At 39.9% G+C, this 24,995-nt stretch overlaps 3 protein-coding genes across 4 annotated transcripts in view; 1 reads left to right on the forward strand and 2 right to left on the reverse strand.

Annotated features, from left to right (window-relative positions):
- Nucleotides 1–3,346, reverse strand: part of itsn2a (intersectin 2a) — a 28,416-nt gene extending 25,070 nt beyond the window's left edge. For both annotated transcript variants that reach the window (XM_053887138.1, XM_053887137.1), the window contains exon 1: nucleotides 3,275–3,346. The gene's annotated coding sequence lies outside the window, so the exon portion shown is untranslated. The remainder of the gene's footprint in view (nucleotides 1–3,274) is intronic.
- Nucleotides 3,347–3,832: 486 nt separating this feature from the next.
- Nucleotides 3,833–10,229, reverse strand: ddx1 (DEAD (Asp-Glu-Ala-Asp) box helicase 1). Its single transcript, XM_053886997.1, has 26 exons — nucleotides 10,162–10,229; nucleotides 10,034–10,085; nucleotides 9,798–9,861; nucleotides 9,571–9,600; nucleotides 9,391–9,487; nucleotides 9,185–9,232; nucleotides 9,026–9,109; nucleotides 8,623–8,706; nucleotides 8,459–8,535; nucleotides 8,314–8,386; nucleotides 8,170–8,246; nucleotides 7,982–8,096; nucleotides 7,772–7,910; nucleotides 7,421–7,481; nucleotides 7,244–7,342; nucleotides 7,071–7,160; nucleotides 6,719–6,907; nucleotides 6,592–6,643; nucleotides 6,384–6,530; nucleotides 6,230–6,321; nucleotides 6,097–6,169; nucleotides 5,941–6,013; nucleotides 5,491–5,533; nucleotides 4,544–4,639; nucleotides 4,337–4,457; nucleotides 3,833–4,269 (listed from the first exon to the last, which is right to left on the reverse strand). The coding sequence occupies exons 1-26, from the start codon at nucleotides 10,175–10,177 to the stop codon at nucleotides 4,139–4,141; spliced, it is 2,223 nt and encodes a 740-aa protein (XP_053742972.1). The 5' UTR covers nucleotides 10,178–10,229; the 3' UTR covers nucleotides 3,833–4,138.
- Nucleotides 10,230–10,417: 188 nt separating this feature from the next.
- The window catches only part of nbas (NBAS subunit of NRZ tethering complex), a 146,667-nt gene continuing 132,089 nt past the window's right edge, over nucleotides 10,418–24,995 (forward strand). Inside the window, exons 1-8 of the mRNA XM_053886996.1 lie at nucleotides 10,418–10,549; nucleotides 10,957–11,008; nucleotides 11,395–11,431; nucleotides 15,805–15,882; nucleotides 16,663–16,710; nucleotides 19,141–19,184; nucleotides 22,737–22,870; nucleotides 24,770–24,903. Coding sequence (XP_053742971.1) covers nucleotides 10,457–10,549; nucleotides 10,957–11,008; nucleotides 11,395–11,431; nucleotides 15,805–15,882; nucleotides 16,663–16,710; nucleotides 19,141–19,184; nucleotides 22,737–22,870; nucleotides 24,770–24,903 — 620 coding nt within the window. The 5' untranslated portion in view covers nucleotides 10,418–10,456. The remainder of the gene's footprint in view (nucleotides 10,550–10,956; nucleotides 11,009–11,394; nucleotides 11,432–15,804; nucleotides 15,883–16,662; nucleotides 16,711–19,140; nucleotides 19,185–22,736; nucleotides 22,871–24,769; nucleotides 24,904–24,995) is intronic.

Here is a 24,995-nt window from a genome sequence, read left to right on the forward strand (position 1 = left end):
CCATCAAACCTTAAAAAACCTTCCTCTCCTGGTCACTCCCTTTTTGCTCTCATCCATTTTTACCAGCCGCCTCCTTTGACTCCATCCTCACCCCTCTCCCTCTCCCTCTTTCCTCTATCACCACTGTGAACTCCTGCCGGTGCACGGGCCATGAGTTGTCGTATAAATCACCCACAACTCACATCGACACTGCCAATTACTTAAGAGCAATGAACCGCTCACAGAAGCACTTTGCCTGGCGATGCACTAGTATATGACCAGCTGTGTGTGGAAAGGGAGCAAACAACACACGCACAAACAAACTGTAATTACATTCAGTGGGAAACCATGAATGCAGAGCATGTAAAGGGAATCAGGAATCGCACAGGAGCAGTGATTCTGAACAGCAAATTTAAGATAGACAGCAAAACAGATGTAAAGACTGAACATTGAGGACAATATATTAGCACTAAAACTTCAGCTGTATTGGGCAAAATCAATGACACAAAGAAAACAAGAAAGAATATTTTTATTTTAATTGGGATATATAAAATATTATACACATATGTATTAGAAAACTATGTGAGGACCATCCTGCTGTCAAGTGTGTGTGATTACAAACATCTTTTTTAAAGCAGCCCCTGTTCAAACAAGTCATATCCGGGATTAAAATAAGACAGAATAAACACGGGACGGCCTGCAAATGAACGTTCCGCAATCCAAAGGTGGCTTGACTTTCGAAATAATCCATGCATTGCAGACTGAAGAAATATTCTGTGATGGCATGGAGCTCACTCAGGGCACTGAACACACCCTAGATATAAACATCAACCTTACTTTTTGCTAAGAAGATCACAGCTTCCGTAGCTTTAATGTCACAATGGTGGCATGAATCTACTAAAATGCTGGTCAGAGTCAGCTTCCAGGCTTGACCTTACATCCTTAACATACTTTATATCAGGGGTTCAAAAACTGCACCCCACCTTGAATATAATCTGCCAGAAGAAGCCAACGGGTTGTCAGCAGGAAACCCTCTATAGGTTTAGCAACTACAGAGACACAACTGGCAAGTTGAAGCAAACACCAGGTCAGAGACATAGCTTCAACAAAAGATTATAATATTTATATAGTATAAAATTTACCAACACAGTAAACACAGGGATGGACTAGCTTTGTCCAGCCTATTTAGCCGGTAAACAATTCTATTAATTGTCAACAACTATAAAAACAAGTCTAATTCGACCTCTGAGGGCATTTTCCTTTTCCTGATGCTTAGTGTGCACACATTTACTTGTTACTGGCCACAAGAAAATTTCACTTGATGGCATCATTGTCTAGTTTTTGGGAAAGCATGGCTGCCATCACAACTCAATGCACTCAACGCAAGCAAGGCGGGTCCAGTCGGTTATTTTGCCCCACTTTGGTGGTAGAAGGGTAAATGGCTCTCTATGAACCCGCTGCCGCAAATAAAGAGCAAGCGAATGAGACGTAAGTTGGACTGTTTCGGCGCCGCTCACCTCTAGCTAGCACCATCTATCCCGCAAAGTTGCACTCCTCCGTGCATGACGGGGGAAATTGAGCTGTTCTCCAGCCACGGATGGTGTGATGGTACCAGGCAGCAAGAGCCGCAGCATTATGGTACTTCAGTAGTGCGAAGCAGCTACATTTCGCAAAGCTTCCATGGAAAGTGGGAGCAAAAAAATATGGCATCTAATTTCAAACTCGCAAAAAGCATGAGGTACCGGGAATGTTTGTGTCATTGAAGACTGACCTGGAACTACAGAAGCGCCTTTTCAAATGCTGATAATATCTCAATGCTGGGCGCAGCAAAATTGTGCCATTCAAGCCATTGAATTACAGACAATTCTCAGACCTGGATAAATATTAAAAACACATATGAAATGTAAACACTTCATTAATGCTCAAGATTGAAAAGGGACTTAATATAATACAGGTCTATCATTACACAGCAATCCATTAGTTTCCTGCAGGTTGCTTTGACGGAAACCAAAATATCCGCCGGAACCTCAACGTTTAAAGGTATTAATAAGAGAATAGTTCTCTGCGACGCTCCGGGAAGCAGTTTTTACTTGAGAAGAAAGCGAATCAAAGAAGCTTTGACTCTGCCCTGCATGCTGATTGACACCTGTGTGCAACACACCGGGTCGGTCGGATGTGCGTATCAATGCATCAACTTGTGTGCGGGAGTGTGTCCACACACACTCCGTAAACAGAGGGGCACCCTGTTCCACTTGGCTTTGCAGAGGCTGAGAGGAGAAAAGAAGCCTGTGTGTGTGTGTGTGTGTGTCTGTCTGTGTGCTAGTCACAAGAGGAGTGAGAGAAATAGATACACAAACATGTAACCAGTCTCTGTTATAGAGCAGGTAAAGTGACTGTTTTTGAAAAGCTCATTCAGGTCATGCAACAATTCACCTTTTTACAAATAAAATGCTTAGTGAGCAGCCTTAGCTGCCACATTTAGGCAAAACTCACAACAACCTTTTGACTTCCTGTGTCATCACAATGAGTGTGTGTTATATAATTATGTTGCTCAACTGATGACATGTTGTAAAAGAACTTTGGGAGACTTCAGCAAAGATAAACCTCAGTCAATATGTGTGTCAGCGTCTCGCAGTACTATAAAATCACCACACAACTACCTAGATATAGGACATTGCATGACGTCATCACTGAGCAAGAGAAACTATGCACTAAATTTGTGCTTAAAAACTACAATTCCTCGCACATAATCAACAGTCACAACAGGGACTTTATATACTTACAGATATTGCTCAATAATAGCAGACAAAACAATGCTTACACAAGATAAACTCAACTGGCTAATGCTACTATTCTCAGAATAAGCTAATGCCAAAACAAATGTATTTTGCAATTTATTTCTTCTTCTTCTTTTTTTTTTTTTTAACCCAACATCAGTATTTACTTAAATATGAAAATAAAATCCAAAAGCAATTTCCAAAAATAAATAAAAGTAGTGACATCGGACTGAGAGATATTTCACGCAATATGTTTTTTTTTTATTATTAAAAGCGATTATTTATGAGAGTTGTCAGTCTTAATAGGACTAAAACATTCAGTGACAGATGCCAGATAAATTCGTGAACGAAGGACTGGGAGCTACTGCGGCGTTGTACCCTCGTGTCTCGCTGAATATGTCAAAATAAATCTCAATATTGCTACATTTCGCCTAGTTAAACAAGCAAGAACACAATGGCAGGTTGAAGATAGACTCGAAGGAGTCGTAAAAGCGAGATCTAGCGGTGAGCAGGTTTACCTGTTGCAGAGGGAGTGCGGCGGTGTTGAGACGTCCAGGATGGAAATTGTGTGTGTGGAGGAGGATCAGAACCAGCAGCAGGGAGGGCGTGGTCAGGAGCAGAGCTCGATCAAGTCACACAAAGGGTAAGCGTTTCCTTTAAATTGTTTCAAAATAAAGTAAATTCACCGGATATGAAATTGAGCGAAATGGGTCATAACACTCGCATGTTACAATGTTTTACCGTCATAAAGATATTTAAAACAATATATTATTTTCAGAGAGTTTGACTTATGTACCTAGTGATCTGAACTCAAAGCATATTACTGTGATATAAATGAAATTATTGAGCTTTGTCCTGTCGGTAAAACAAAGCACAAATTCAGTCATTAACTGTGTCAGTGTTTCAAAGTTGAATTTCAGTTCCAGTAATCATTAACATCAGTAATCATAAGTCAAGTGCAACAAATTCATTAGCAATTAGCTGTGAAATTGAGTGTTTATATGTATGTAGTTAATAATACATTGCATGTGCTTGTAATTGAAACAAAGGGGCAACAGGAAATGACTGATGCGGAACAATTTATTTCAGAAATCAGAAAACAATTTAAATACCAACAGAGCAGCTTATCAGCGCATTATTTTTAGGACCACTTTACTATTTCAAGTGCGTCACACTGTAGATTCTGATACGGATTAAACCATCTGCATAACGTGGTCAAAATAAATCCACAACCAAAACCCTTCTTAACAACAACTTTAAAGTTGAACTCAAGGATCTTCTGCATAACAATTTAATGCCCTAGGGGCGAAATAAAAACATTTAAACTGAGGGCTACTGCTCGATCATGTTTAGCATTCTGCTTTTTAATTCGGATGATCGGTTCAGAAGGCTCTGAAAAGCTGGTTGGGCATGTATCCCAGATGAAGGAAGGAGCTCTGGGCTTCTCTCTCCAGGTTGGCCAGCTCATGGACTGTTGGGGCCAGGACATCTACGTGACCTTTGTAGTTTCCCCCTGGACAAACCAAGTCAAAATTAGGAGACTGAGGGCAACCAGTTCAGCTAGTATTAACAAAGCATACCTCCTTGCGCCCTCCTCTGGCCGTACGTGACCTTTCCGTCAAACTCATCCACAGGTACTTTAATATCTGGCTCACACTGGGTAATGGTGCACTTCAAATGTTCCTCTATGCCAGATAGAAGCTGTGGAAAAAAAGGAAATCCTACTTCTCAAATATGCGCCAACATTAATGGCACAAAGCTGTTTTATAAAAGGGTTTTGCCCTCACCTCTTTCTCATTGTACCAGATGGTGCAGCCTCCATCTTCCTTCAGCCGAGTGTTGTAGCAGCCTCGACCTCGGTTTGGACAAACATGATACCACACCTGCACACAGGAAGTAGAGAGTCACTACATTTAGTGATGGCTTAATTTGAGCAGTCACATTTACAACAATTTAGAGGAACATTATGCTCATTACAGAGACATATGCAAAATAAAAATAACCAACTAAAAAAAAAAATGCAACCAGTAAAAACATAGTAGAGTCAAACACAGAGACACATGCTCAAAGGTATGAAACGAAACTCTAACTCTTCTAAACTCTAAATTGCAACAATTTCTCCCACAATTAATATTTTAAAAGTAAATAATGCACTGAGTTGTTCCACAGACCTTAGAGCAGTAACGCAAGTCAGAACTATTGAATGACTGCAAATGCAAAGTGATTTGTGATCCAGAACTTGCCTTGCTTTAATACTGCGATGCATCTTGACACTCTGGTAAGTACATGTTTAACCTGTGATTGCTCCAAGCTGCTGCTTGTTGCTCAACTTAAAATGATGATTTATTCAAACAAGCCATATTTTTACCGTCTTTAGTTCTGTACTCTTACACAGTGCATTCAATAAAGACAAAATATTCAAATTGTGGTGCATAAAACCATGTTTAACAATGTTAAAACCTTGCATAAATATTTTGTACACGTAACAAATAATTTAGGGCCAAACACAGACACTGGGGGACACCACAAGTAAAGCACCAGCAGGTTGAATAATAATAAGCTATAAAAAGTCAGAACCAAGTCTTTGAATCAGAGACAAATCGCCATCTCACAGGCGACCATGTAGCCGTGTGAGGAGAGGTAAAACAAAAACAGTTCAGTGTCTTCCACAAGGAGCAGAAGCTTGCATAAAGGGACGTTCATGAAGAAATCCGTTCTCCATTGTCAAACTTACCTTCTCTTTCTCCATTGCAACCAAGGAGATGGCCAAACCCATTCTACATTCAAGAGAAGACAAAGAATGGTATTAGATTACAACAGCAAACATTACTGGGATTAAGGCTGGGTAGTCTGATTATTAAGTTACTACACATTTGTATGTATATAACTTGCAAAATGACACCACAGAAGCCAGATCTTACAGTCTATATCAATATTAATCTTGCATAAAAGAGACCAGTAACTGCAGCAGAATGCTCTTTGAGCAAGTGTTAAGCGTCTGCCACAGGTAGTACATACATAAAAAAGATAGTTCAAGGTTCAAGTTCACCATCAACATGAACATACTGAACTAATGATGACAAACAAGCTTCAGTATTAAAACTGCCACTCAGGAGATATAGATAGAAAACACAATAAACAAAATGCACATATTTTTAATATTCAAAGCAAGAATAAGTGGAACCTTTCTGCTCTTCCCACTCGCCCAATACGATGGACGTAGTTCTGCTTCTCATCTGGCAAGGTCACGTTGATCACTGGAAGAAAATCGAGGCAACAACCAAGTTGATAAGTGATTAAAACCCAGCATGTGCAATAGAATGACTGAATAGCTCCTTACCGTATGGAACTCCGTGAATGTCGATTCCTCTGGCAGCAACGTCCGTACAGATCAGAAGTCTGACTTCTTTCCTCTTAAAAAGGGAGATATTTAATGATGAAAACAAAAGCAGCGTGTTATGAGGCTTTGTTACCTTGAAGCGATCCAAGTTGCTCTTCCGTTCTTGGGGTTTGCGATCACCATGGAGACAAACGCAGGAGAACTGGTGGTTCTTGCTGTTTGGACCTTTGTAGATGAAATCAAGTTGAGTAAGTGTATGTGAACAAGCTCACAGTTCTGTCTCCTACCTCCTCCTTGCTGGATAAAGTACTGCTCCATGTTGTCGCAGTCGATCTTTGTGCGGCAGAAAATAATGGCCTGGTCCATTTTGTGCTCCTTGATGGCTCTCACTGTGTATTCACCCTTCAACTTCTTGATAGCCTCAGACCACATTTCTGGGATTCAAAGACAACGTTTACGTTTAAGACTTAAGCACATGCAGAGAGAAGGGCTCACCTGAACTATTGGCACCTGGTCTGGTGTTGTCTTTGGCATGAACTTCATCTGTCTGTCACAGCAAAAGTTGATGAAATTATCATTGGAAGCACATGGCACTCCACCATCAAACATCTTCCACACTTACAGTGATGCTGTTCTTTCCGAGACTCTCCCACAGACGGTCCTTCTTTGGGTTGACAGGCACCACCACATGGTGGACTGTCTCGGGAACAGAGTCCTCACCTTTCAAGTCCACCCAGGTTGGGAAGTGCATGATGCGCTCGGACAGTTTCTTCACATCGAAGGAGTGCAGGGTGGCTGAGCACACGATCACCTTCACCCGAAGGATATTGTATTGAAGGATATCAAAATAGAAGCATTAGCATAACACAGCAAAGATATAAGAATTAAATTCAATTCATATTTACTTATTAGTCAACACTATTTATCATAAATCATAAATACGTATTTGCACACACACTTTATATCAAAATCACCTGCAGTCTTTTGCCATCTGAAGTAACCTGTGGGATTTGGTTATGGATCCTGTTAATGAAGTCTGTGTAGCCTGCTGACAGGAGACCATCCTGTAGGCACAGACACACAAAACAGAAGTACTTACTTACTTGACTTCTCCCCCTTAACTACAAAAGCACATTAAAGGACTTACACACTCATCCAGGACTAGAAAGCGAACTTGAGACAGACTGATCTTGCCGGTAGATATAAGGTCGTCCAGCCTGCCAGGAGTTCCCACCACAATGTCGACCTGGTGAAAACCGCAACACAATAAACTAGTATATGTTGACCTTCACTTTGTTCTCTGACACAGATATATCAGACATACCCCTTGCTCAAGTGCTGCCATTTGCTCCTTAGCAGCTACTCCACCGATCACTAGCAGCTCCCTGCAGCCACACAGCAAGGAAGCGTTATGATTATCGTGAAACAATTTATCCCCAGAACACCAAAGACTTGGGTCTTCAACTGCCAGGTGAAATATCTGATGAAGCATATTTAAGAAATGAAAGTAACATCCTTGATCTGACATTCAAATGCATAAGGAAAATAATAACTCATAAGGGCTGTGTAAAAGAAATACAAGTCAGAATGTGACTTTGGCAGACCTCAGAATATTGAATTAGATTCTACATGTTTATGAAAGCAACATGTAGAAGCAAGCAAGATAATGTCCCACCTGAGTTTAGGATTATCCACATATTTCTTAAAATTCGTCACATTGTTGAGAGTCTGCTCTGCCAGCTCCTTCGACGGCTCGATGATCAGAGCTTTGGGCGAGTTGGACGTTGCCTTCACTTGACTGACTTTGGCACTGCCTGCGACAGGGAAAAGGCATTTCACAATAAGCCAGGTAAAAAAAAACCCCACAAAACTCAATATGTCGTACCAGTTTGAGACGATTTGACCGCATGACCATCAGGACTTTTATCCAGGGCAACAAATCCAGTTTTAGGAGGATGTTTAAATTCTGTTCCTCCAAAGTTAAACTTCAGCTCGGCATTCTGACAGACAAATAAACATGAAGACTTTGCAAAACTATTTACAGTAGAAGTTAGCAAGCCAAGCAAGCCGTACCTTCAGCACACAGGAGGCAAAGAAAGCCTGATTCTTCAGTTGTTGTGGAATCTCAAATGCCAAACCCAAATCAATTCCTAAAAAGAGTAAATAAATGTTGTTGCTTTTTACACAGTACAGCGCAAATTCTACATTCTACAGTACCATTCTTTGAGAAGGAAATCTGGCTCTTGTCAAGGTCCAGATAGCAGCCGATCGTATCGTGCATTGTAAATTCCTGAGTAGAAGCATGGTATTGATGAGAGAGTTCCTTTAAACACAAGAGAATACAGTACGCAGCAACTCCTACCTCGCCGTAGCTGTCAAACTGCTTATTGTTGGACTTCTTTCCAGTTCCACCAAACCCAAATCCAAACTTATCCGTTCCTAATGAGATACATTTTTGGAGGCATAAAACAAGGTTGTCATTAGTGTTCATTCTGAAGTGGGTAGTAAGCAAATAAGGTGTCATACCCAAGTCAAGTGCTGCCTGGAGTGTGGACCAACCAACACGACAGAGTCCTTGGTCATGACAGCTCACTTCATAATAGTACTTCCCTGGACATACAAATCCCATATATTGTGACAGGAAAAAGCCACAGCAACTACCTTATAGTGCTAATATTAAAGGAAAAAAATATATGTGCTTATAGTGCATGGGCCTTATAAACATTGAACAAAATAAGATTCAGTTGAATGTTTTACTACCTCCCCAAATTATCAGCCAAATAAAAGTAAAAATATGGGCTGCATGAAACAAGACGTCTTAATTTTTTTCTCCACCTACATTTTAGAACAAAACCATGACAGTCGAAACTTTAAATTACACAGCAATAATAAACCACAAAGATATTATAACTTTAATTATAATGCCAACCTTTGGTGACTCCCTTAGTCGACCGGCAGCCGTGCCACTCTTTGAACTCTCTGCTTTGACAGCACAATCCATCAGGACCGATCGCTACAAAGATTCAAAAGGCAAACTTAATGCAGTATATCTGCACTTGCTCTCCCGTTGATCTGTTCATTTTCTTACCAAACGCTGGACTGCGGTCATATGGATTCATCTGCCAAGTGTTGAAGACTGATGAAGAAGGGGAAATTATGATTTGGAACATACAGATAGACAAATAAATGTTGAAATAAATTCAAATGATGACAAGCAAATTCTGAATCGACGCATGATGACGATACTCATAATTGCTCCACTGAGTTCTGTTATGAATTAAAGGATTGTCGTACTTGCTCCTCCTGTTTTGATGGAAGCTCTGCCCTTTTTACCCTCCTTTTGGTCACTTAGTGTTTCATACACAATCTGGATCACAGGAATACTGAAGGCCTGAGAACAGAAAGCAGTTTTTTTTAGGCATGAATAATCATGAAAACAAGGCATTATTTATGAAAGCAATGTGAGGGACTTACTCCTGTTTTACCACTTCCAGTTTCAGCAGCCTGGTGAGAAAGTAAACATCTTACACTCCATGGTTCAAAACATTGTCAAATCTCAGATTTTTTTTGATTATGTATAGTTAGTATAGTAGTTATTCTGATGAATGTAACAGTGATTAAGGCTTTTTATTATTGAAATGTACAATTAGTGGAGTTACTTTTTGCATTTATCAGGCAGAAAAAGAAACAGACACACATACCATGAGTACGTCTCCCCCACCAAGAATCAGGGGAATGGATTCTGCTTGAATGTCTGTCGGAAGCCTGAAAACGTTGACATTTTAATACAGAGGTAATGCATAATATAATCGTAGAATGTCACAACAAATACAAATAGCAACCAATTACTTCACATTTCGCCGCAATAAAACATAACCTTTTGTGAGGTCATTGCTAATAAAGATATTAAACATAACATTAATTGACAAGTACTCACAGCCAGTCCATTTCCTCAACCGCCTGAGCAATTTCGGGCATAACACCCATTTCTGAAGAACAAACACGATGATTATATTAAAATAAGTGTCATTCGGAAAAGGGAACTATAACTCGTATTGATCTTACCAGAAAACGCTGCCATGACGGCTACGAATGCAACCGGATGTGACAAGCCGACTGGGTGTGTTACTCCTATAATTGTCCGTTTGGCGTATATAGTTCCGCTTTGTTTAGGCTTGGAAAATAAGCTTTAAATTGTACGTGTTCACAAATATGTGAGCTACAAAACTCAACACAAATGTTGTGAATAACATCATACTACAAATATATATATATGAATCTTCTATTTCAATAAGTTCATTTATAGCTTGATTTTGTCCCACTTTGGACGCCGTAGTGTTTGACAGCTCATTCCGCCAACATGGCTGAAGAGAGCCTGATAGATGGAGAAGACGAAAACATTTTGTATGATTTACTTGTCATTACAGAATGGCCGCCGGAGGCTGACACCCAGGTGAGTCGGACGAGCTTTTGTTGAGTTGTTCCTCCACTGTGTCGATCTCTAGAGACCCCGTTTGTCAATGTACAGGCACAACGTCGCTAAGGGTCAAGACCGCTCAAAGCCACGTAGTACAGAAATATGTACACTTGAATTACACGTCTGTGAATGCACCTTTGGCATTTCGTCCCACCACTATTTCTATTCAAGTAGATTAGGAATTTCATCTTGGGGTATCACTTTTTGCAGCGTCATGTGTTTAATAGCCCTTTAAAGTTACATACGTTCGAAAATGTATTTTGCGTGCTTGGCATCAAGTGTTTACTGGACTACTAAGTTGTCGTATGTACGTTGCCATGTACTATTACTTTTATATTAATGATAAACAGTACATGTTTTGAAATGCAGTATTATAATTTCAGCTGCGAGGGAATAAAGAACATAACGGCTCGTTAATTGCCAAAGCTGTTTCAGGTAAGATGTTTTTTTTTATTCATTCAGTAATACTTTTTCCTAGTTTTTTTCAAGAGCAAATTAATATATATACATTTTATTATTGATATACTAATAGAATAACATTAAATAGCATGTAGACGTATTGTGACCATTTCAGACTTACAGTATATGTTGCATTAAACTGTAAAATTCTGTAGCCCTGTTGCAGATGTAATGCATTTCTCGACCATGAGGGGGCACTGCAGACTAAGACTATGGCAGCGTTCTAGCAAAGATTATGGTTATCCTCCTACTACTCATGCTTTAAAAAGCAGATATTTTGGGAATGAATATTTCAACATGCTTGTTCCCCCTGGTGCTGTGACGTAAATGGTTGTTTACTCACTATGAACCATGTATTTCAGGTCCATTTCGACTTATCCTCCATTATTTGTGGTACAGGTAAGGCATCCAACTAAATCATCTTCAGGCGGTGAAACACACAAAATAAAAATGTTGTAATGAATTTTCATACTGACAAATGAAGGACATTGAATCTAATCCTGTTGAGTGACACATTACAGTAATTGATATATCCAGGGTGAAATCCAAATGAATCAAGTATATGTGGTGCAGTGCGCGGCGTCTACCAGCAGAGATCAGTGTTTACGCATTGAAAAGCTTGTCTTGTTTAGAGCGTTTTTTTTTGTTCTAATAGCGTCTTTAAAATGTACCGTTTTAAGGCATATAGTATACTAGGTAACTAAAGCATTTCTCTGTCCTGGGATCTCTAAGGGATTGTTGATCTAAAGAAAACATTTCCATTCTTTACAACCTGAAAGCTTTGTCTTGAATAAGAGTATTATTGCTTCCGCACTGTCCCCTGAAGAAGTCAGTGTCACTCATGCACCCATCATTATTCAACTGGAAGGACTCGACTTGTCAGAAGTTGGACCAGAGTTCTGTTTTTTTGTCAAAGTGCAGAGTGTGTTTCTCTCCAGAATTAATTAAAAACTGCAGCAGCTGCCGCCGGTGTACCCAAAAGGTTAATGTAGTCTTTTTTCCGGGCGCTTCTGTTGTTTCACTGATATATTCTGTGTTAAATTGTGTAACTTTTAACATTTTTTTTGCTTTAAGATGCTGCTACCTAAAAGTACCTCCAAATTTCATTACAATTCTTTTCAACTTCATCATTCTTCTGTCTGGAACTACTTCTTTTCTTGTGTTGAAATGTTCCCCTCGCTGGTTTAACTGCTGCTCCTGTAAAGCTTTTTCTCACCTTCTGCCTCATTTTGTCTTCTTGCCTCTTGTGCAATGACTCTCTTCTTCTGTAATCTATCACCTGTTTCTCTAACTTTTTGCCGCCTCTACTGCTACTTCCCATTGTTTCCCTGCTTTTGCGTTCGTTCCCATTAACCCTTCACCTCCGGGGTTAATAGGAACCACCTTTGTTTTTCCCTTTCCTCCTCCTTCTGTAGATTTTGCCTCTGCTATTCTCTGTCTCTTTCCAATTCTCCCCCTCTAAATGTTCCTTCTCGAAATGTTTCAGCTTCAGTTTTTCTTTGATGCTGTTATTTAGAGGCTTTATTTTCATTATTTTGTATATCTCAAAGCTTGCGACTCTCATTTCAATGTTTATTTGCTCGGAAAAGTCATATGAAAACACCACTTAAACAAAAAAAGAATTTGGCCTCCACAGTCTGATCGAAAGGCTGTATTTCAAGGAAAGCTCCACGGCTGTCGACTTGCTCTGTATCTTGCTGTTGCTCTATACTTAATTTACATTTAATCCCAGCCAACCTTTCATTCCTTTTTCCAATTACCACAGTATTATCTGCGCTGTAAGTTGATCTCTTTCTGTTTGAATTCTGAATAATTTCAGAAGAATCCTTCTTTGAAAATACTATAAGCTCAGATGTTTTAATGAAAATGTCTGCTTGCTTGTTTATTTGCTTGTCTTCATGTTCTCAGTCTCTGCACGCACGTACAGTATAGTACTGTAATTTGTCAAATGATCTTCGTCACCCATCTGTCACTTTAACACCGAGATGAATCACGTCCTACCTGGTGCCTGGAGCTATTGCTGCGAAAGTCTGACAGTTTAACTTCCTGAAAACTGTTGAGCTGAATGATTAACGGCCCTGAAGATGGCACATTTTGTCTGACAATTCATTAGCTCACAGATGGTCAGACAGAAGCAGGAGGTGCAAGATAAATGACAATTGCAATTTTAAACAGAACCTTTCCCCTATGTTCCCCAAAGGTTGCAATTACCAGGTCATTAAAGTGACTCATTTTCTATGATAATGGCGGAGCTTTTTGTTTGGGACAGATTGTCTCACTGCTGGAAACCCTGCTAGAGAGTTAACAAGCGTTTGTCACCATAATATCCTCTGCCTAACACTATTAAATCCTTTTATAAGCGACACCTTCCGTGTAATTATGAGCTTTCCGTTCTAGCCGTTCAGCGGACGAATTAAATAATGTCAGTGCGTTGCCGACACCAACGTGATTTATTTTATAGTGGAACACAAAAATGGATGCTAACACTTGAGCTGATTTGCTAAAAGAGTGTGTGTAGTGAAACCCTTCAAGTCTCACGCTGAATAATGTCCTGATTTATGAAGACAACATTCAATGATTTGTGTGCAAAAATCAACACAGTCGTGAGGTTGAACTCGCAGCCACAATATAAACACAAATTGCATTTTACTTGGTGCAACATGGGTGAAATGAATAAGCCTTATTAAGTCAGCAGATAATTTTGGATCACATGGCTAAATATATCGTTTTTTTTCCCCTCACAAGCTTTGTGATTTGTCATCTAAATCCCTTCAGGAAGGAGGATTACTGACGATGCCGATTTCCATGGAAGCGTGATAGGAAGGGCAGATAGGGACAGTTTCATTAATTTCTCAGGAAATACGACTTGCACTTTGCTCGGGTTACAGAGATCAGAGTAATTCACTGAACATGTTAGCACTCAATGTTGTCCATAAAGCTGAGTGGAAGAGGAAGTCCCAGGGTCGCCAGGATTTTCCCCGTATTCATTTAGTTGCCGGTCCTTGCTGAGCTGGCTGGTTTGAAAAATACAATTAACTTTCAAATGTATTACTTGACATTGGCTTATTCATTGCAGCTACAGATCGAAACAATTAACGCTAGACCTGGCTGCATGCACGACTCTATTCCCCAGAGAAATTGACAGCGTTCCATAAAATGTCTGTTAAAGCTATTTACCAAGAATTTGTTTGCAGTTAGTGAATGAATTCATTGAAAGCCAACGCGAGGGTTTAATAAATAATCTTAGTCTGATCTAAATGTTCCTTCCTCTGCAAACAGTGCTGCTATAAGCTCAGAATTTGAATTAAATATGCTCACTATATACTGTGTTGCAGACTCGATGCATTTATTACTTAGCTGCCAAACACAAATGAATTTCTGTCTTTAAATATTATTTTCTTCATCTTTTGTCAATTCCCATCAGAGTTTCCGCAGCAAGTCTCCTCCATTTTAACCTATCTTCCTCATCTATCTACAGTCAAATCTCACTTCCTCTATTTCCTCTAAAAAAAATAAAATAAGAAAGCTACCTTCCTTTCCAACATTCTTCATCTAACATTCCCCCTGTCTGTCGTCTTCATGTGTCCAAGCCACCTGAGTGAGACCTCCCTAACTCTTGACCTTTGTGTACTGTCCTATAGAGCAGTGGTTCTTACCCTTTTTGAGGTCAGGGCCCACCTTTCCCAGAATAAATGGACCCGGGGCCCATTCTAGTAATAGAACTGATTTATTACTCTTGATTTCATTTGTGATCAATAACCATATATAATCTACTTTCACGTAAACAAACCAAAGCTTTGTGAAATCACATGAAACCGTGTGATTATTGCAAAGATATTTGTCATTGAAAAGTCCAACCAGCAGGAGAACCAGGTGCAAGTCAAATTCATAATATTTACGAAAGGAAAAAATGGAAAAAAATACACTTGATGCAAACTGTTGAGAAAATTGGAAAAACTGAATAAAATTGTCAATAAAAAAAATGTATAACAAAACCATGTCTTAATATCCTAAAATAAAAATATTTTATTTAAACTCCAAAGAAGATATAAGTAAAGTGAACATTTTATGGCGATATTTTCATTTACAAATACATTTTCAAAACTGTTTCAACGGGTGCTTTCATGAACAGTTTTTACTGTTGTGGGCGGCGGCATTACTTTATCAGTTTTTCTTTTCAAGAACTTCGCCATTGTTGATAACTATCACAGATTTGCAGCTGTCAGGTCAATTCAGAGAAACACTCACTCACTTCACTCTTTTGTCAGAGTATTTCGACACTTGTCTCCATCCTTATCAACTCACTACCTTTACTCCCTTACTTCGCACCAGCTCATCCTTACTCTCTACAGATCACCATATCACCAGCAAACATCATGGTCCATGGAGATTCCTCCCTCTTTTACTATTTTGTTCTTCTGATTATGTTTCGTAGTTTGGTGTCATCCATTGTGGAAAAACTGTTTTACTTTCCAGTACAGCTCTGTAAACACATGCTTGGCATGTGCTAGTCATCCAATTGCAATCATGTAAACATATTTCCGCTAGATAAATTTATTGAAGTAGATCTATATTGGTGAAGTTGGTTATTAAAAGTGGACATCCAACAGCAAAATATAGATTTAGCAGTGTTATTTTAATCATGTTGCACTGTCTCACTATTTATCATTTGATTTATCAAAGTGAGTGAATGCTGCCGTGTTTTGTAAACATTTCGTTTCTCATTTATCAAGAAAGACGCAAGTTATTAACTGTTTTGCTTTACTCCTCAGCCCCTCTAGCTCCTCTCTGCCTCCTGCTCTTCTCCGGCTGGCAAACAAGCAAATCAACTGGCAGTTGGTGCTCGCAAGGTGCTACAAAACACATCATGATCAATACTTGACTCACATTATCTCTTTGTGTCGTCCTTCATTTGTGCTCTTAACATCTGAAAGTCCAAAGGGAATTTTTAATTTGGATATCAGGTTGAGTGTGTGTTAGGTATTTGTTGTGCTTGATGTGCGGTTCCTGTTTTTTTTCCCTGTCTATCGAACACTTCTGTCTCATTTCACACCCTCTGAAACTGTTTTCTCCCTTCAGTCCATCCAATGATTATTGTGCCACAGGAGTCTTTTGTCTTGCCTTTATCTGTTTTCTGTCTAAATTACATACATATTGTTTTGTCTTTTCCCTCTCAAACTGGAGTGTTACGTTGGAACAGTCTATGAATTTCCTGAGACAGTCTTCAATGATAAAATTCAGCACTATAAAGTGAGGCATAAACACTATTTTTATATATATAATCAAAAGCAGAGGGACTTAAGGAAGGAGTGGGAGAGAGCAGAATCCCCAGTGAAAAGTAAGTCAGTACCTGACAGTGAGAAATGCCACTCGCCAGTGGCAAGCCCAAGGCTGTAATCTTGACTTTTGACCCCAAGAATGATGACGTGGGATGCCGGTTATTGGCCTCGATGAATTTTAGTTCTAGGTCCCAGATGACAAACCCAAATTAAAACAAGAGCCTGAATGTCTGAACTTTCTAAAACAATATATCGGCAAGTAAGTGAATTGATTCACCCATGCTTCTTCTCCCCTGTTAATGTGTCTTTTTTTTTGGCGGTTCCTGACCAATCTCTTGTTTTCCTTCGCAGTAATGGCAAGCTGCTGGCAGTGGTTCAGGACCAGTGTGTGGAGATTAGGTAATTACTGAACTCTACCCTGCAGTTTGAGGCGCTCCATTTGTGTGTGCCAGTGATAGAGGGCTTTTTAATTAATGGGGTGATTAATCACATCTCCCCTAAGAGGAGCAGCTCTCTCAGCGCGTACCCAAAGAATGTTGTTTTCTCCCTGTTTGAATTAGAGAGTAATGGGAACATTAGGAGGCTTTAATGCTCAAAACAAAACCTTAACACTGCCTGAGAATCTGGGTGTTATTGAATGGACCTTTTAAGAAGAACTTATTATTATTATTTTGGAAACACATTTTTATTCCAGTTCACAATCACAAACATTTTATCTGTAGCAATGAATTCAGTTAAAAAGACTAGTCAAGATCTTTCTGTTGTTGGCTAGTTCTCCAAGCAGAGGGGTACAGGAGTGAAGGGGGATGCATGGGGTCTCAGTACAATGGTGTGAGCTGAAATGAACTGCGTGTGCATGCAGGATGATGGGAAAAACCATGGGTTCACTGAGAAAGTGCAAGATGATGTGGGACAGCTGTTTGAAAACAAGTTAGTGCATGAGTTTATAGGGAAAAGTGAGTCTGAAAATGCTTATATTTCACTTGGAAGGCTAGCTAGGGTGTTGTTTCACATTTCTAAATGGGAGTAGCTGTTTCAAGTCTTACCACACCAGCTAAAAACACCTTAACTTTGGACTGATCAGTAGGATCCAAACGCAATAATAAAAGGTCAGGAGTGAAAGTTTGTTTTTGTGAAAACATATAGTCTATTATAACATCATATATCGTATAACGTATAACATCTCAGTTTGCATGTTTGTGTCCTTTGAGCAGTCAATAGATCAAAACTTTTAATCTCATTCGCCCTAAAGATGAGTTTACTCACGATTAATGGCAACTTAATCCCACATTTTATACCTGTACGAAATGGAACTTAGATTCTACTAACACATATATATATATATATATATATATATATATATATATATATATATATATATATATATATATATATATATATATATATATATATATATATATATATATATATATATATATATATATATATATATATATTTATAAAAAGAAATTGTAATTCACTAACTATAATAGAACTCGATGCTGTTTTAAAAACCTCTGCTTTTTGTTCTTGTTTTTGTTGTTAAACATGTGAAGGTCATATCTAGGGCTGAAACTTGTATCATTGTCATATCAAGATGTGAATTTTCATGATATTTATATCAGTAAAATATATATATTAATTCCCCCATGTATGTGTAGCTTCCCCAGAGGCAAACCCCAAGTTTGTGCTTACCCCAACTACAAACCTCATGTCCTGCTTGAGGTTGATTGACAGCTGAAGCCAGCCAATGGCAGGCATCCTACTTTCTACGTGCTTTTTGTATTACAAACCATTTTTATTTTTCTGGAAAAAAAACATGGTTTTCACTAAACCCATGCATTCTTGTATGGAGATGTCCTTGTCAAAACATGAATCGGTGCTGTCATACTTGGTTTAGAGAGTGAAGTTCATGGCTTACTGTATTTTCTCTTGCAATTTCGGATGCGAATGTTCACGAATCAAATTGTGGCTCAGCATAAAACACTAATGAGGCAAAGCAGAGAATCGCCCTCAGTCCATCTGTACATTCTGCATATGACACCGCGCCTCCTAAAATCAGCTTGTAATTCATTATTCTCCTCTTGTTAAATGTCAGAAGGCGAAGCAAAACACAGTCACCGACAGATGGTAAAAACAGGGTATAATATATTTTTAATATCCAACGCTATCCGCCTCAAACCAGTTAATATCTTTCCATAAATCGTGTATGTTACAAAGACAGGGACCAATATTGTCTCATTTTGAGCAGGAGTAATTATTTTCCGACACAAATCCAATTTCCTCTGAACACAGACAGAATATACACACTCAGCAATGCGCTGCGTTCAAGCCACGTGATTCTCAAAATCGAGCCAAATTGAAATGAAAATCAATAGCAATAAAACAGGTGTACAAATATGTCTTCCCACTCCAGGGACTGCTCCACTCCCGGCCTCCGAGCTGTAATTGTGAATTCCTGCCAATGTTTGACACCCGAAGTGAAAAGTCTCTTGCCCTGTTTTGATTGAAAACAATCATGTTCCTGCTCTCTGGTTCAGTGTTGTCAGCCTCTCTTGTTTCTCCCTTCTCCACGCGAGTCTTGTTTAATCACATTGTTATATAGCTTGGCCTCGTACCATTAGTTTGTGGGAGTGGGTGTTAAGTCAGCTCAAGGCCTTATCCTCTGAGCTCTGTTAAGTGCCTGTCTAAACTCAGCCCGCTCTCAAGGCCCAGTCTTCTTGATCCATTGAGGCACCGCAATTGGCATTCTATCAGACTTAGCCACCTTTTAACAGGTCACATAAGGATATACAGCCCTTTTTCCTATTCTTGCTGTCTCCTCTACAGGTCTGTGAGAGACGACTTTGGCTCCGTCATTGGAAAGTGCCAAGGTAAGTCATGCATCCACTCTGTTTGTCACTTTAAAGACATTGATTTGAACTTGTTTTGAGGTGGAATACATGGTCAATTCCAAGCGAGTTGACTACACAGTAAGTATTTGTTTAGGAGTGTTGTGTCTGTAACACAATAAATAAATAAATATCAATACATTTTAACCAGAACTAATGAGAGGTTGCCCAGTGAAACTCCTTCACCTTTAAGGTAACAGGTAACATTCTGTGCAGAATTGGCCTTTGAGTGAAATGCCCCTGTACGTTACTTTGGGGTGAGCTGTTCCTTTGAAAAGGCAATCCAATCTATGAGAATTTCTCTACTAAATTTGAGCGGAAGTGGCTTTGCATTCTTCAGTTTGCTGAAATAAAGGATTGCGCCTCTTAGTGTGATGACAGGAAATCGATATGTTATGCAGAGGACTGGTTCTTGCCTGAAGTGGGGAAGCCTTATAGACTTATAGATCGGAGACAAGGTCGGCGTCGTCTTGATGACTGTCACGTCCGATGCTAATCGGTGGTGGAGTCTATTGTTTTCCAGGTTCATGTTGGCAGCGGTTTTTGCTACCCCTGCTTAGTTAGAGGACAGAAAACCATCAGGTTTATGGTGGTGCTTTGTGTATGGAAATGTACATATGTTTCAAGTCAGATTTTGCCAGAGAATAAAGTTCTTGTCTTCTTCTGTACCGAAGCATTTGGCCCATCAGCCACAGTTTGGACACCGAATCTTCACATTTACACTCAGAAACAGACTCCGGATTGTATTTGAAAACGTAATATTGATGATCCCAGCTAATTGGAATGTGCAAGAGCGTGGCCGTGAATAACAACGTCGATAATCGCCCTCATCTCCCCCACTGCCTCATTGTGGCTGATGAAAAAGGAAACGTCTTGATGGCTTGATTAGCTTCTGAAATGGCCGGCTTTGTTGAATGTAATTGTTCTGTCCAAATAAGATTAGAGCCAGAGCTCTCAGTATTTGAAGACTGTTTTTTTAATTAACTTAGTCAAATGACGTATTTTGAACTTTAAAGTCTGACTGAATGCAGCAGTCTGTGGCCTTAAAATACCCAAGCTGCTGGTTTGATCATTTATTTTAACTCATTGTAACTTTGGGTTGAATCAAAATAAACTTGAGGGATGGAAGGAGGAGGATGCAAAGCTTAAGCGTAGAATCCTGCAATAACTCGATAAAATGTAGACTGTGTATGTATCCAAAAAGAAGAGGAGAAAATGTAAGGACCCATGAGGAAAAAAAAAAAGCTTATCCTGTAAGAACAGTTTGAGGTTCGCAAGACAAATGCTTTGCTTCTATGATGCCTTTTTACTGTTGAGATACACTGAAGCTTTGCCTTTTGGAACAGCATGGGAAGAATGTTGGGTTCAACAAAATCAGAAGAGAATGATTCCTCACTCCCTTAACAACTTCACATCACTTCAAAAGCAACTCACACTCAGCCCTGACACTGTACATGCTAAGCCTGAACTTGTGCCATAATCAGATCTCATGCTTAGAGTTCCACAATTTTGGCAGCATAACTAATGATAAAAATGCAGTTTTCTTTCCTGAATTCTGGCTATTTAAAAGGTTTATTTGTTGTAGTGGGGTTTGGATTCAGGTCTTTTGTCATGTTTTATATATATATATATATATATATATATATATATATATATATATATATATATATATATATATATATTTCTATTTTGACAAAGATGAAGTGAATGCGACAGTTTTAGAATAATAGTTTTCTGCTCAATTCAGCTCTTAACTGATTATGCATGTTGTAGGTTATAATTTTCCACTTCTTGTTTTGAACTTTATTAGTTCAAACACTGTTCTCTCTCACTTTCACTATGTTTGTTGGCTAGCTGCCATTGTGGACTGGAGCTCTAAAGGTCCGTGGTGTGGATAACAGTAGCCCCCGGGTCTGTGTAAACTCCAGCATCCCTCCCCCCTTTCTTTTCATTCCATTTCATCTCTATTTTTCATTTCAATTTTACTTCATTTCATTTCATGGAGATTTGTCCTAATGGATTTTGCTGTGATCCTGCCTTTAATGGCATTTGCTTTTAATGGAGGCGCGCACTGGTCTGGGTTCTTTTGTGTTTGCATTCTCATCATGTTCTACACTATTTTCAACACCCCCTGCGCCCCCTCCTCCTCCTACTGATCCGGAGAGTCGTCTCCTTCCCCCGTACATAATTCATAACTGTTGAGCCCTGATAAATGTGACTGCGTGGCTTTAGATAGAAGGCTGCTGTTGGGTCATCGGGCGCAAATCTCCCCAACTTACACCCCCGCCATCACTCAGAGGGAAAGGAGGATAAAAGAACAGTAGCATCCAATTTCCACCTCTCCAAAAGCCATCTATGTGGAAATGGAGCTCTTACAGCTGTAGAAAAAAACATGGTGTGTACAATTCATAACGGGAGCAAGATGGCAAAGGAAGCAGCGGGAGAGCAAGACGCAAAAAAGTACAAAAAAAAGAAAAAAACAAGAAAAAGGACAGAAGAGCCACTTGGTACCTATGGGTTTCATAATGACTACATGTTCCTGTCTTTTTTTCCCCTCAGCTGAGCTTCTCAAAGGTGTGTTAATTTTCTTCCTGAGGTGTATTCTTTGATACTCTGCCATTACAATTTAGGCAGCCATTATTCCTCTCAGTGGGTTCTGGATCCTTTGTTTGTCACTCCTCTCCTCCAGCATCTCATTCTGCAGTGCTTCCCACCACTTCCCTTTGTTCTTAATTTAAAATTCTAGTCATACAATAAGCATGGCCTCAGTTAGTTTGCCGTATTGCCCACCAGAGGTTGCAGCTGCATTTCGCAGCCAAGAAATCCAATACAGTAAATGCCTTTGGCGATGTGATGTCAACAAAACACAATGTCCTTTTATAACGTTATTGCTTTGGAGGCATATATTTTGTTTCACTTTGCTAGCCAAATCAGAGGGCATATCAAAGCTTTTACTGCCCACCGTTACACAGCCGATAAATGAAATATACAACTCAGCGTTCCGTTAAGGATTGTGCAATAAAGTTGTCCCACTTTCTGTTTATTGAGTCTTAAGATTATCAGGTATTTAAAGTGGAGCTAGGACCCGAGGCTGGTCTCCCTATCAGAGCCAGGCATGACAGTGAATTCTTGAGAAAGTGCCAGCAGGCAGTAATACGCTTTATCACAGCGGTATGGTTGGAGTCACAGCAGTGCTGAGCCAGCAGATTGGCCAACAGTCGCCTATACTTCAGTTCAAGATGGATTTATGATTTGCTCTCTCCCTCTGTTCACGAGGAGAATGCTCATAGATGGCCATGGTTTTCGAGAGACAATTATTGAGATGTATGACTCCGGCTAGCCTTTGTAGATGAATTGGATAGGTGTTTTGACACACTGTGCTGATATATATCACATTTGCTTTATCTTTTTTTTAATCTTCAATACCAAGGAGAGTTTCGTCCTTGTGATTAATACTACACTTTTTGCTGGTATAAATATCTGGCTGCCCTTTACTTGTTTGGTTGAGTCATGACCATTATTTGTCTGGTACAGTGCCAAGGGATCCAAACCCTCAATGGCGGAGGGTTGCCTGGAGCCATGACTGTGCACTCCTGGCCTTTGCCGACAGCACCGGTACTGTTCGACTGTTTGACCTCGTGGGCAGCGAGTTGTTCGTCATCCCACCGGTAAGCGCGTCTTTGTTTTAATTTATCTCCAACAACCCTATTAAGATTCTATCTCTTCTGCGTACATGATTGTATCGTTCAGTCCAAAGCAAATCAGGGCTGCCCTTTTCTGAACTGGCGATGGGATCTAGAAATCCAGTGTCAAGCTGAGGTTGTATCTACAGTATTTATCTTTCTTAAGATCTCTGTCTAGCACGTATTAAACTTTGCTGTTTTTTGGCGAGAACCAGAAGTAAAACCAGTAGGCTACTCAACATCTGCTGTTGATCAGAGGTCTTGAACTGATACACCGATATGGTTTGTGGTTTGATTCTTTTCAACCAAGGCTATCGACTGATCGGTTGGATCAAACCCACAGCGCCCCTTTTGTGGATCAGTTTGTGAACCCTGAACTTGATGCTTATTTGTTTGGAGAAACACAACCTTCTCCTCTAAGATGCCGAGAGAAGCTTAGCATATTTTTGTAAGGAAGATGGGCCAGACAAAATATAGATTTCACAAATTTGATTTTGATATTCTTGGTCTTTCTGTTGGGGTCATAGCATTGCACAAAACATAAAGGTCCATAATCTGTGAGCATTCAAGACAGCATTGCTTTGTAAAGCAAAAACAAAGGTCACTTACAAGGTCATTCTCCTTCTATACAGTAGAGTCCATCTCAGTGCAAGGCAGATATTTGATGTAATGAATGGTGCTTCAAAGGGTGGAATCATAAATTAGCAGGACACCTTCCACACCCGGAGCCTGAAACAGGAAGTTAACATTGTGCAAAGAAGCAGGTGTACCTTCTGCTTAAACTGGTTTGTTCTGTTAATATTGCATAGATAATTAAAGTATCGGAATCCATTTCAAGTGGTTGAATGCCTGACCAGCAAAGAAGGGATTTTATGATAGTTCAATGAAAGCGTAGACTTTTCTAAACTCATTTTCAATGGCTTTTCCAGGGACTGTTTTGAACAGTCAACGCCCATATCGTCTCCCTCTAGAGATGGTTGGGCTCAGCCATCGTTTTCTAGCTCCATCGAACAGGACACTTTGAGCTGCCTGTCACCTTTGAAGAGAATGTCTCACTGTCAGAAAACCCTCAGTGCTCCCCCCCCTGCTTTCAACTTCATCGCCTGCTGCTCTTTTTCCTGCCAGCCTTTCTCACGTCACCACTCTTAGCTCACATTGTCCTATTCTCTTTCCCTCTGTCTCCATCACCTCCTCTTTTTTTAATTTTTCAGCCGCCTGCTGCTCCTTCTGTCCTCACTTGATCTTCCATTCTTCTCCTTCTCTGCCCATCTTCATGTCTGTCTTTCAGCAGCTCTCTTTTGTGGTCCCTTCCCATGTCCATCTGTCATCCCCCACTCACTTTAATGCCCTCTGTGAGAGGCATCATATCATGCCTCTCACCCCGATCCATCATTTCCTCTGTTCGCGTATCTTGCTGCCCTGCTTGAGACGATAAGCACAGACGGTCGGCCCTCTACCCAGCCGCACTCATCCTTCAAACTCTGTGATCTGCACCCCTGTAGTGCAACAGTACTTTGTTATGCATTTACAGCATGTGCGGCTGTGCTTTTAAATCAGCACTTCTGCCCGCATGCTCTTCTGTTTCTCTTGTTTGTCACTGTTAAGTGCACTCGTCGTGACACGCAGCTATTTCTGGAGAAGCTGAGAAAAAAGTACATTCTGTATGACAGGAAGTCTGTTTCAATCGGAATAGAAAACCACGTCTTCTATTTCCCCCCTCATTTCTGATTCCTGCCTCCTGTTCTCGTTGGAATACTCATTACCTTTAACATGTTTAAGCAGGATCTTTGGTTATGTATGGGCCACACTATCCAAAATAATCAACTGCTTTGTTGCCTAAATCACAGCGTAGATGACCATTTTTTGTTCTTCATTTGATTTCAGAGTGTGAGCTTTCCTGGGGACTTCAGCTGCGCGGTCGCTGGATTAATCTTCCTGGAGTACACGGCCAGAGCTCAGTGGTCCGCTGAGTTACTTGTGATCACTTACGGAGGGGGACTCAAGAGCTACCTGGTCAGGTGAGAAGAAGAGCCGAATAAATGCAGTCAGCACGTCTACATAGTGCAATTGTGGCGTCATTTACCAGTACTTGGTTTAAAGAAAAAATGGG

This window comes from Synchiropus splendidus, chromosome 15 (assembly GCF_027744825.2).
Source record: "Synchiropus splendidus isolate RoL2022-P1 chromosome 15, RoL_Sspl_1.0, whole genome shotgun sequence".
Taxonomy (NCBI): Eukaryota; Metazoa; Chordata; class Actinopteri; order Syngnathiformes; family Callionymidae; genus Synchiropus; species Synchiropus splendidus.

Coding starts and splice junctions, on each gene's coding strand:
- ddx1 (XM_053886997.1), bottom strand. Junction 9,488..9,570: donor CTGGAAGTGGTAAAACAGGA/GTAAGTCCCTCA, acceptor TTCTGTTCTCAG/GCCTTCAGTATTCCTGTGAT. Junction 8,097..8,169: donor TTGCCTCCTGTGTGCTGAAG/GTACGGCTTGCT, acceptor TTTGTCTGTCAG/AATGCCGAGCTGAAGTTTAA.